Source organism: Pyrus communis, chromosome 3, assembly GCF_041283825.1.
Source record: "Pyrus communis isolate YQ-2024b chromosome 3, ASM4128382v1, whole genome shotgun sequence".
NCBI lineage: Eukaryota > Viridiplantae > Streptophyta > Magnoliopsida > Rosales > Rosaceae > Pyrus > Pyrus communis.
In genome coordinates this window covers 28,352,501-28,364,491 of record NC_142567.1, presented here as the reverse complement: position 1 = coordinate 28,364,491, position 11,991 = coordinate 28,352,501, and the positions used below count along the sequence as shown (strand labels likewise).

At 39.3% G+C, this 11,991-nt stretch overlaps 2 protein-coding genes and 1 long non-coding RNA gene across 3 annotated transcripts in view; 1 reads left to right on the top strand and 2 right to left on the bottom strand.

The window, feature by feature from the left end:
* Positions 1-303: 303 nt before the first annotated feature.
* On the bottom strand, positions 304-1,680 carry LOC137714112 (uncharacterized). The gene is made up of 3 exons (XM_068453399.2): positions 1,634-1,680; positions 1,028-1,461; positions 304-812 (listed from the first exon to the last, which is right to left on the bottom strand). The coding sequence occupies exons 2-3, from the start codon at positions 1,451-1,453 to the stop codon at positions 516-518; spliced, it is 723 nt and encodes a 240-aa protein (XP_068309500.1). The 5' UTR covers positions 1,454-1,461; positions 1,634-1,680; the 3' UTR covers positions 304-515.
* A 10,020-nt stretch (positions 1,681-11,700) lies between these two features.
* LOC137715606 (DEAD-box ATP-dependent RNA helicase 20-like) overlaps positions 11,701-11,991 on the bottom strand; it is an 8,715-nt gene continuing 8,424 nt past the window's right edge. Inside the window, exon 6 of the mRNA XM_088691710.1 lies at positions 11,701-11,991. This exon is cut by the window's right edge and continues 1,056 nt beyond it. The gene's annotated coding sequence lies outside the window, so the exon portion shown is untranslated.
* The window catches only part of LOC148698275 (uncharacterized), a 4,912-nt gene continuing 4,781 nt past the window's right edge, over positions 11,861-11,991 (top strand). The window contains exon 1 of the long non-coding RNA XR_015961057.1: positions 11,861-11,991. This exon is cut by the window's right edge and continues 87 nt beyond it. This is a non-coding gene — a long non-coding RNA (uncharacterized LOC148698275).

The following is an 11,991-nucleotide window of genomic DNA, read 5'->3' as shown; positions in this document are numbered from 1 at the left end:
GATAATGGAGGAGAGAAGCTGAAGTAGCATATGAGGCCATGAGAACATGGAAATTCAGACCAAAGAAGCATAAAAACCATATGGAAAAGATGATGATGCATGAACAATTGACAAACTTGATAGAAAAGATGTGATGCGCAAACACGACGCCTTTTCAGGTTGGAGGGGGCCTTTGTGGTCTGAGATCGACTTGGTCTCCATCGTGAATTCACGGCCCAGGATTATGGAAGTACCTGGGTTGTGGCTGCAGTATACTAATACAAGGATGGAGGGAGAGACAGAGAGAGAGAGAGAGAGAGAGAGTAAAACTGATGATTAATCATTCCCATAGCATACCATAAAAGTAATTAAACATTTCTACCGTTCCAAACACACAAAAAACGTTGTAAAAATGCAGTCCGTTAATTAATGGCAAATAGCTAGAAATCTTTCAAACTGCTGTCCATTCATTTTGCGGTTGCGGTTTCTTCATTTTGTTAAAGCTCGCCAGCCTCTCTACAATGGTGCAATCCACTTTACAATGGACCCACTGCCCATCGCACTTCCTGTTCCACTGCCCTGGCATTATCAGCAGGATCCGCATATGTTTGACAATATTTTTCTGCGTAGTACGTTGCAAATGATATAAGTTCTTCCAGCGTCACATCCTCCTTGCCCTTGTTTCTTCTTCTAGCAGCAGCAGTGGCAGGAGTAGCAGCACCACACCGATGACAACGCCCAGCCTTCCACCTTGTAGCAGCAAATAGTATCGGCAATCCCATTTTCTTACGGTCAACTTCTTCCCATTTCAGTGTACTACATTTGGGGCAACCCTGAACGCATAAGAAGACACATATAGAGACTCGTGGTTAATTGCGTAGATTTGGTGCCCTAATATGGCAGAAGAACACAGTTCATTAAATAAAATCTGAACAGGAAATGTGGATAATCAAACTGCTAACAGTTACAAACTTAGCCAAATTTTTGCCTGAATAATCCTTAATGTAGAAATCCTGATTATATAATTAATGAGAAATGATATTCTTACTTCGTAGGGGACGCCATGGGTAAAGAGACCTTCTCCAGGTAGAGTGTGTCCGTGGTGATAGCCAACTCGGCGGTCACATGGTCTGAGACCAAACCGTTTATCAGACGGTTCACGTCCATACCTCGTTTCCTTCTTGCGTCCAGGTTTGAGAATGCGTTGCCTCCCTTTTCCGAGTATACGATCGGCCCCAGGGCCAGTGCGGTAACCAGTTCGGGAAACTGTACCTGTCGTAGGCTCACGAGGCAGTGAATTAAACAGAACGTCTGCTTGTGCTTGGACATTATTGTGGTCTTTGTTGTCGCTAGAAGTTGCATCAACATTAGTAACAGCTATGCTCCCAAAAGTTCTGTTGATACCCTGAATACTTTTCTCATTAATATTCAGAGTCTTTCGAAGCATACAACGAAGGGAAGCAGCCATTGCCATTACCCCGCCTCCATTTAAGAAAAAGGAGTTGTGAGTCCCAGAAAAATAATACAATCAAACGATCAGAGAAAGAAATATAATCCCAAAATGCATCATCCTATTGATCCAACCCATACTGATTACAAGCAAAGAAAATAATAGCAGAGGAATTCGCAAGTAAACCGATGGTGGGAAATTTACCTGGTTGGTTGAGGCTCAAGGCAAAGAGGGGCTCAGCGTAGGGTTTCTGGTGGAGCTCAGCTATAGGGTAAAGAGAAATTTAATTCAATCCATCTTTTATTATTCTACCCCCAACTTTTTTTTTATTTTTTAATTTAATGTGAATTATCTTTTCTATTAATTTATACAATTAACGTTAAAGACAAAATATATTTAAAATTAGGCCAATTTTTTTCGTGGTTCTTGTGATGACACTTCACTTTCAATGTCACTCTCGTGGTGAAAAAGTTGTTAATTAAATCATCGTGATGAGGGCTATTAGCAACTGGGGTCCAAACTCAAACTTCCAATTTAGTCTTCATTAAACAAACTCGCGTGACTATCACGTGGAGGTTCAAATTCGTTATTTCAACATAAATTATATCTTATGCCATAGACATCTAGTACAACTTAGGTTTTATCTAAAATTGGACTTCATGAAAAAGAAGCTTGAATGTTGTCCTTGGATGAAACTAAACCTATAAATCCAGGTCAATGGCCAGGAGTAAAGGTGAAGGTGAAGTTGCGCCTAATTTCTTAGGTATGGTTTCATTTGGAAATCATGATGAAGTGTTCTCTCAAATTCAAAGCAACACTCAAGTGCAAGATGAAGTTCCCAATAGCCTATGATAACATAAGTTTAAGAATAAACTGTTAACGTCGTGATTGAGGTGTGTAATGATCTAGTTTTGAACGTGATACTTTTCAAAATTTAATAGGATAATGTAGCTAATATTTTGCAAGCATTTTACCATACTGATCAACCTACAAAAGGGTACATCATGTGTGTGGCTGGATTGGCTCCACCTTACCTGCATGTGAGTGAATGACAATCGAATTATAACTTCACCTTCCCCAATTTACTCCTCAAGTCGGGTTACAACTATGACGAGCAGAAAATGTGGCAGATTTTCAAACTCTATTCTTTGCACACAGTTGAGCAGGTGATGACCCGCTTTGGAGCCGAAATGTAGCCAAAACATGTAGAAACAGAGCCGTATATAAAATTTTCACCTCATGACTCAGGGACGGAGCCACTATAGGCCTAGAAGGGATGGATGCCCCCATTCTAAATTTTTTTGGGTGCAGCAAAATTGTACAATTTTGCATCTCAATGACCAACCCTAATTAAAATAAAAATTAAACCTATATGTTAATTGGTATCAAGGGAAATGCTAAGGAGACTCTTCCAAAAGTAGACATCTCTATGAACTTTCCGTCACCTCATGTTTTTAGCACAATCCCCATACTAACATTATTAAACATTGTACCAAAAACATGAGGTGACGGAAAGTCTATGAAAAGTCCCACTTTGAGAGAATCTCTTTAGCATTTCTCTTAGTACCAATTACTGACTTCGCCAACAATGATTCTAAGTATTTTGTATGAAAAACTTTATAGATTAATATATAAGTGTTTGTTTTGTAAAATTTTTAGATTTTTAATTGTAACTTTATTGTTTGAGGATGTCTCCATTCATACAAATCTCTATCTTCGTTTTGTCACTACTGCTCCTTCAATTCTTATATGTTTTGAATTTTGATGAATAGTATTCTCTCGTGATTGTTATCTCGGTGAAGTTTGCCCGTTCAGTAGAAACACGTGTGCAAAGCACATAGTATACATGTTACAAAAGGATTCCATGCGTGTTTGTTAACCCAAGGTTCGTTCATTGCGAGCTGCACTGCAAAGAGGATCTACATGAGTTGATGCCTGTTTATATATTTAAGACAACAACATAAAACTTTCAACTACAAAAGAAAAACTTACGTGGAACAAATTCATTATCACCGTAGTAAGTGGTTGGTGTTTCCAATAAAATTTGACTATTGCTGTGGAAAAAAAAGGGTCAAATAGAACCAAACAATAAATTTAGGGTAATTTCACTTTACTATCTAGAAATATCATGATTTTCAAACTTTTATGTATCAAATTTTTTTCATCGCAATTAATATAAGAAATAGAACAAAAATATCAAAAACAATTAGATATGCACTCCATAAGCATAGTTATTTGCAAATTTCTCATCTCATACATGCCTTCGTAACATAAACAGTTCCATTTCTCACTAACATTTCATCTATCCCTTAAAGTTTGAAAATCCCTCTTGCTCAAACATAATCTAAAGGAACTTTAAAAAACCCACATCAAGAAAGGAAAAACGAATAGTGAAATAAAATTATCTATCATTGAAAAACAATTGTAGAACAAACTATTTTGCCATGTATACTATATTCGTTAATTGAGGATCAATTGAAAATACCTTAATTAAATATTCTAATTGAGTACATACGTCAAATACTTTATTTTAATTATAGTTTCTCATACACGCATGGATAGCTATGAGCTTCATTAGTTATTTTAATGATATTCATATTGATCAATAGTGTAGAAACTTAGCTTGTAAGGAACTCAGAGAAGTAGAAAAATATCTTCTTATTTCATTGTGCCCTAAATAATACATTTACAACAATATATATAGACACCAATACAAGAGTAAAAATGACCCTAACATTTACAACTAATTACACACTACCCTTGTCTAACTAACTCCAGCTATACAACTACTACTATTAGACTCTTTACACCCCCTCAAGCTGAGACTTGGTGCATGAAAGGTGCCAAGAGGAAGCTTGGACCGAAGAAAACAGAATCGGTGCTTGGATAGAGACTTGGTGTGTAAGTTAGCAAGTTGATCATGGCTACAAACATAGAGAACTTTAACCAACCGAGCCAAGACAAGCTCCCGAATATAATGATAATCTACCTCAACATGCTTTGTCCGAGCATGGAAAACAGGATTGGAAGCAAGAGAGATTGCAGAAATATTATCACACCAAATTACAGGAACTTTAGACAGAGAGAGATGAATATCAGAAAACACCTTGCAGATCCAAGTAAGTTCAGCTGCAGTATGAGCTAAAGAACGGTATTCAGCCTCTGTTGAGGATCGGGCAACAGTTGGTTGCTTTTTAGCAGCCCAACTAATTAAATTCGCACCCAGAAAAACACAAAACCCACTGGTAGATCGCCGATCATAAGTACAACCAGCCCAATCAGCATCAGAATAGGCAGTGAGATCTAAAGAACCCTTTTTAAACCAGATACCTTGTGTAAGGGTACCTTTGAGAAACCGAAGAATACGTTTTGCAGCCTGCATATGTTGTTCCCTGGGAGCATGCATGAATTGACAAACTTGATTGACAGGAAAGGAGAGATCAGGTCTTGTCTAGGTGAGATACTGTAAGCCACCCACGATAGACCTATATTTTGTGGGATTAGAGAGGAAAGGACCACTGTGATCAAGTTTTGAAGTACCAAGAGGAGTAACACAAGGTTTGGCACCTGCCATATTAGTCTTGTGAAGAAGATCGAGGAGATATTTGCCCTGATGCATGAAAAGACCTTCAGAAGTGCGATGAACCTCTAAACCCAAGAAATAATGAAGAGGGCCAAGATCTTTAACAGGAAACACTTGACTGAGCTTTTGAATAAATTGCTGACAAAGATTGGTATTAGGACCAGTCACAAGAATGTCATCTACATAGACCAAAACAAAAACTGGAACTGATGCTTGCAGAACAAACAGAGAAGCATCAGAAGAGGATTGTGTGAAACCAAATGTGTGCAGGGCTTGAAACAGTTTATCAAACCAAGCTCGGGGAGCTTGTTTTAATCCGTACAGAGATTTTTGTAGTTTACACACATGATGAGGAAGATTAGAATCAAGAAAACCAGGTGGTTGACTCATAAAGACATCTTCCTTGAGTTCCCCATGTAAAAAGGCATTGCTAATGTCCAACTGATTGAGAAACCAGTCAAATTGAACAGCCAGAGTTAATAAAATTCGAATGGTAACCGGCTTGGCCACTGGACTAAAGGTATCTTGATAATCAACACCCTCTTGCTGATGAAATCCTTTAGCTACTAGACGAGCTTTATACCGATCGACCGTGCCATCAGGTTTCCTCTTAATCCTGAACACCCATTTAAAACCCACAATATTCTGAGATGGAGAGGGAGGAACCAAGTGCCAAGTACCAGTGAGTTGAAGAGCATTAAACTCTTTCTGCATAGCCTGTCTCCAGTGTTCATATTTGGAAGCTTGTAAGTATGTAGAAGGAACAAAATCGACAGCCAGAGGTAATGGATGTTTAGTTGCAGAATAAGCCTTTGGTTTGAAAATACCAGCCTTAGATCTAGTGAGCATAGGATGGGCGTTAATAGCATCTGAAGATGGCTCAAGAATAGACGCAAGGTTGGACAATGGGAAGGGAGAAGAAACAGGTGCAATGGAGGAAGGCACAGATGGTGGAAGAGATGAACTGGAAGAGGAAGAGAAGTCTAGAGATGGCTGAGGAATGGAGAAGTGCAAATCAATAATGGCAGAGGAAGAAGGAGTTGGTGGTGGAGCAGACACAGAAGAAAGATGATGAAAGGGAAAATGTGTCTCGTTGAATTGCACATGGCGAGAGATATATATTCGCTGAGTATCAAGAGCAAGACACCTATATCCCTTGTGCTGCAAACTATATCCCAGAAAGACACATTCTTTACTCTTGCCTTCCAACTTGGAGGAAACATAGGGCTTTAACCAAGGATAACAGAAGCAACCAAAAACCTTTAACTTGGAGTAGTCTGGAAAAAACTTGAATAAAATTTCCCATGGAGAACTATGCAAACTAGAAATAGGCAGTCGATTGATAAGATAAATGGTAGTAGAGAAGGCTTCAACCCAATACAAATGAGGAACTTTGGATGCTACCAATAAAGTCCGAGCTGTCTCAACTAAATGACGGTGCTTTCTTTCAACACAACCATTTTGCTCAGGCGTGTGGGGAAAACTGAGCTGATGAGATATACCATGAGCTTGAAGAAAAGATTTAAATTGATTGCTAGTAAATTCACCCCCTGAGTCAGATCTCAAACATTTGATTTTATTGCCAACAGAAGTTTCAACATAGTTTTTGAACACAACAAAAGTGGAATATACATCAGATTTGGCCTTTAAAGGAAAGAACCAAGTATATTTGCTATGATCATCCACAATGAGAAGGTAGTACTTGTAACCACAAACAGAAACAACCGGAGCTGGGCCCCAAACATCACAATGTAGCAAAGCTTAAACTAGTAGTTGAAAATGAAGTAGATGAGGAAAACGGAAGCTTGTGATTCTTAGCAACTGCACAGTCAGAGCAGAAAAAATCAACAGAGTGCTTCCCTTGCAAAGCAAGCTTATTGGTAGATAGAACTCTCCTGAAGATGGAGGAAGATGGGTGCCCCAAGCGACTGTGCCAAATATTCACAGAGGCTTTAGTACAGACCAAAGCACGAGATGGCAAGGAAGATGGAGAGAAAGAAGCAGGAATACCTTGAAGATGATAGAAACCATTTCTAACCAGTCCCCGCAAAAGCATCTTCCCCGTAGAACGATCCTTAATAACGGAGCCATTGGAATTCAAAGTCAAAGAACATGAATTATCTTTGAGAAATTGATATGCAGAGAGTAAATTGTGCTTCATTTGCGGAACATGTAAAACATTGTTCAATTTGAAAGAAGCATGATCAGTATTTAAGGATGTGCTGCCAGTATGATGAATGGACAAACCTTTGCCATCGCCGATATAGACCTTATCATCACCAGTATAAGGAGTAGGAGAAGTAATGTTGGAGATATCATGAGTGATGTGAGAGGTAGCGCCAGAATCAAGAATCCAAGAGGGGGATGGTTTGGATGCATACTGAGTGTACATGGCAGCAAGTTTGGTAGGAGGAACTTTCCCAAAGATGTCCGGATTCATGCGATCATAGCAGTTAATGGCTTCATGGCTTGTGGATCCACAGATTTGACAAGGAGTACGAGAATGAGAGGAACCCTGAGAACGAAAGCCTTGATTGTGATACCTATTGAATCCAGAATTAGAAGGATTGCCCCGATTGCCCTGATAGTTACGATTGCCTCTGTTGTTGGGAAAACGATTGGTATTCCGACCGCGATTAGAGTTGTACCGAAAAGAATTTTGCATTGGTTGATTGTGAGCAGCATAAGCCTGAGAGGAATGGGGTGTGGGAAGTAAGGGTGGTTGATTCTGAGCAGCATACGCTTGAAAGGGTTCAGTAGCAACATATTTCTTGCGACGAGCCATTGACAACTCTTTGGTAAGAAGAAGACCATGCAGTTCATCCAGAGTAGTAGATGAAAGCTGAAGAGTGATAGAATCAACAAACGAGTCAAATTCCTCTGGTAAGCCATGAAGTGTAGCAGCAATGAGGTCACGATCGGACACACCAGCACCGGCGGCAGTTAAAGAATCAGAAATTGCCTTGATTTGTTGCAGATACTCAGATATTGAGTGAGAGCCTTTCTGAAGAGACTGAAGACGAGAGCGAAGTTGATGAACATGAGCATCTGAAATTCCTCCAAAACGTTGCTCCAATTTAACCCAAAGATCTCGAGAAGAAAAAACCCCAACTGTAAAAGGAATGATCTCCTCCGAGAGTGTAGAATTTAACCAAATCAAAAGATTCTGATCTTTTTCATACCACTGTTCAAATAACGGATTGGGTGAGCGATCAGAAAGCAAGGGAGATGGACAGGGCTTAGATCCATCAATAACACCAAGAAGCTTGTAACGACGGAGAATGGGAGCAAAGAGCGCATGCCATGGAAGATAATTCGAGCTCTTAAGCTTGAGAGGAACCATACTCCCAATGTTTTGAATCGTCAGAGAGGTATAACTAGGCACCAAATTAGGGTTTGAAAGAGAGGGAGAAGACGACGAATCGGACGCCATGCTTGAAGACAATAGCAAGATCCAACCAAACAGAATACAGAGAGACACAAGAGAGCGAAGAATCACCAAGAAAAATTCACCAGAGATCGAAGTGAACACGGAGCCGTGAAGATCGAAGATTCACCAAGGCCGGGAGGCGGTGGCGATTGATACCATGTAGAAACTTAGCTTGTAAGGAACTCAGAGAAGTAGAAAAATATCTTCTTATTTCATTGTGCCCTAAATAATACATTTACAACAATATATATAGACACCAATACAAGAGTAAAAATGACCATAACATTTACAACTAATTACACACTGCCCTTGTCTAACTAACTCCAGCTATACAACTACTACTATTAGACTCTTTAAATAATAGTAAAATTTTAAGCACATTGTATCATGTCAATGTAGATAGTTGGTAAATTCAAATTCATTTGAAACACTCATATGTTTGTGTAGTCATATTGAAGAATTTTTATAGATTCGATTATATGCACACACGTGAGCAATTAAGAATTACATCAATCATTAACTTAGGATATTCACAGTTATACGCACAATGTAATGCTTGAGTATTGATGTAGTTATAAAAATTCAACCTCTTAACCAAGTCATTCGCATCTTAAGTAGAAGGTACAAACAGAAAAATATAAAATTCAGAACTTCATAGCAATTTTTGCTTAGAGTCAATTACGGTACCTACCCCTACATGTAACTTTCCCACGTGGAACGGTTTAACTAAGTACAGGAAAGTGAAACATGTCATTTGGAGAAGAAGATCGTAGCAGCCTTTGTGTGAAACCCCACCCCCAAATGTCCTGGTAATTTCAATTGTGCCCTTATAGTTTTTATAAAAATGTGCTCTTTGGACCTCTAAACCTCACCCAACCCGGATCTCAATTGGAGATTCCCTCTCCACTCACACGATGCCACATGGCAGCACCCACCACCCCCCCCCCCAAAAAAAACTCTCCTCTATCTGTCTTTCTCTCTTCTCTCTTTCTCCAAGACTCTCTCAGATCATTATTTTTTCTCTCTCTCTCTCCCTCTCACTCGTGTCCTTCCTCTCTACAAACCCTGATCTCCCTCACCATCAAACCACACAACAACAACAACAAAACACCATCACCATCACCATCACCATCACCCTTGTGTTCTAAAAAACAAAGGAAGAACACCCTAAACCCTTCTCTCTCTCTCAGCGGGTACTGTTCATCGTCTTCCCCGACGAATTTCGTGATTTTCCAACGTTGGTAAGCTTCTAAAAACCCCTGGGATGTGTTTTAGGGTTAGATCAAAGCTTATTTTAAGTTGTGCATACGTTTGAATTGCAGAAAATAGCTCGGAGTAGCTTTTCCAAATTTTCCGGCGAGCACCGCCTCTTTCGAGGCATTTTCCAGCCAAATCACGGCGAGTTAGCCGTCGTGTAAGGTACCATTCTCTTCCTCTCGTCGAGTACTACAACTTTACTATTTGAATCACTCGATTTGGTTGAGTAATGAAGAAGTTATGGGCGTTTGAAGTTTGCCCAGAAACCGACCAAAATCTTGGCCTAGAAATGGGTACCCATTAACCCAAGGTCCAACCCCTTAACCCAAGCCCAGACTTTAAGACCCAACCCAGTTTTCAAACCGGGCTTTTAAGCCCAAATCCTTAAAACCCAAAGCCCAAAACCCTTTTTATTTATTTAAATTTTGTTTTTATTTTATTGTTTTGAAACCTAAAACAATTGGGCCAGGCTTCAATGCCCAGCCCATTTAGAAACCCTAAAACCCTATAGGCCCAACCCGGTCCAACCCAAACCCTTTGACCCGGTTTGACCCTGATCCGTTGACCGTTGACTTTTTTTGGATTTCGTCCGGGATCCCTCCTAAGCTAATTTCGACGTCCTGAACCCGTTTATAACGTCCATTTCTTTAAATTTATTCGTTTGAGTATAGCTTTGTTAATTGTACTCTTTATGTGCTTAGTTGCAATTAATAGCGATGATTCCGTTGTTTCCCATTTGGTAAGGCTTTGCATCAATGGTGCACGGTGAGTGGACCCCTTCTAAAATACATGTTTTATAGTAGAAACGCATACATGAAAAACATGATTTAATGATTACGTTTTATGTGAAATTGATTATCATGCTATACTGAGCTTACTTTGAAATACCTTATTTTCTATCAAAATCATGTTTTTGTAGGGTATCTGATGGATGACGATACACGATTTAGAACATGTTTTTATAACACTTCTTTATAGTATAGATGATGAATGACTTTATACTATGAAGATGCTTTTGGATATATGTACCTATGTTGTGGAAACACTATGTTCAATGGTTTTATGCGTATCTAGTGGTCACTATATATATTGCCTTCAGGCGGACGTGTGTAGGGCATTGTTCTGTGCACGTGGAAGGTGATACTTATATTGCCTTCGGGCGAGCATGTGGAGGGCATTGTTCTGTGCAGAAGAGAGATACTGATATTGATACTGATACCACTAGTTAGCACAATATATACGAGATACATTTTGTAATGTTTTATGGCATGCTATGGTTTTCGGAAAAACCTATTATATATTATGCTATTGAGATTTTATAAAACTTTGGGGATTAGTATGCTGCTAACTGTTTTATTTATATATATATATATGTATATCAACTTGGTCCACTCATATTTGTTTTGCGTCCCCTTTAGGACTTAAAATCGAGACGTACAATTCCGGCGTCAAGGCACTTCCGCATCGACATCTTTGAGTTCTCTTGGTGTAGGACCCATCCCTTTGTTTGTTCAATTTTATATTCTTTTTTTTTTTAGTATTCTAGTTGGTTTTATACTTTGAACACGTTTCATAAATGCATATTAATTACCATTAAATTCATAAGTCTTATTTATTCCTCGTTTTCATGCATTTCTAAATGACTTGCATCACCCTCAGGTGTTAGCTAGCACGTGACTATCCCGATGTCCCGAGGACATCAGGATCGGGTTGTGTCACTTTGTTTGGTTGGACTTCAGTAATATTGATTGAGCATTGATATGCCAAACCTATAGATATTTACTCTCGGGACATCGGGATCGGATTGTGTCACTTTGTTTGGTTGGACTTCAGTAATATTGATTGAGCATTGATATGCCAAACCTATACATATTTACTCCTCTTTGCATGGATCAAAGTATGCCACGTCTTTCATGACTCTGGGGTTGTCCACAACCACACCTTAAACCTTCCTTCGGAAGGTTGGGAGTCTATAAAGAAAGGGTGCTGCCAAGGCAGCAAGGGACCCTTGGACCGGAGCTTTTCTCCAGTATTGTTTAGGAATGCAATTTTAGCAAACCCTAAGTCTCTCTGACTTTAACCCGCACAAAGTCTGTCGTTCACCATACTAAAAACATTCGTCAACAAAGTCTTTTCCGACCACCTCCTCCTTCTCCTTCAGCACAATGACATCTCTCTTTCTCCACGTCCGGTAATCCTTCTCGGTTGTCTCTTCTTTGATTTGATCTAGACATGTAGATCTATTTTTATTTTGTTACTTTTCTCCTGCCTTTTGTGTTTTGTATGACTTTT

Coding starts and splice junctions, on each gene's coding strand:
- LOC137714112 (XM_068453399.2), bottom strand. CDS start 1,453: ATGGCAATGGCTGCTTCCCTTCGTTGTATGCTTCGAAAGACTCTGAAT. Junction 813..1,027: donor CCCATGGCGTCCCCTACGAA/GTAAGAATATCA, acceptor TTATGCGTTCAG/GGTTGCCCCAAATGTAGTAC.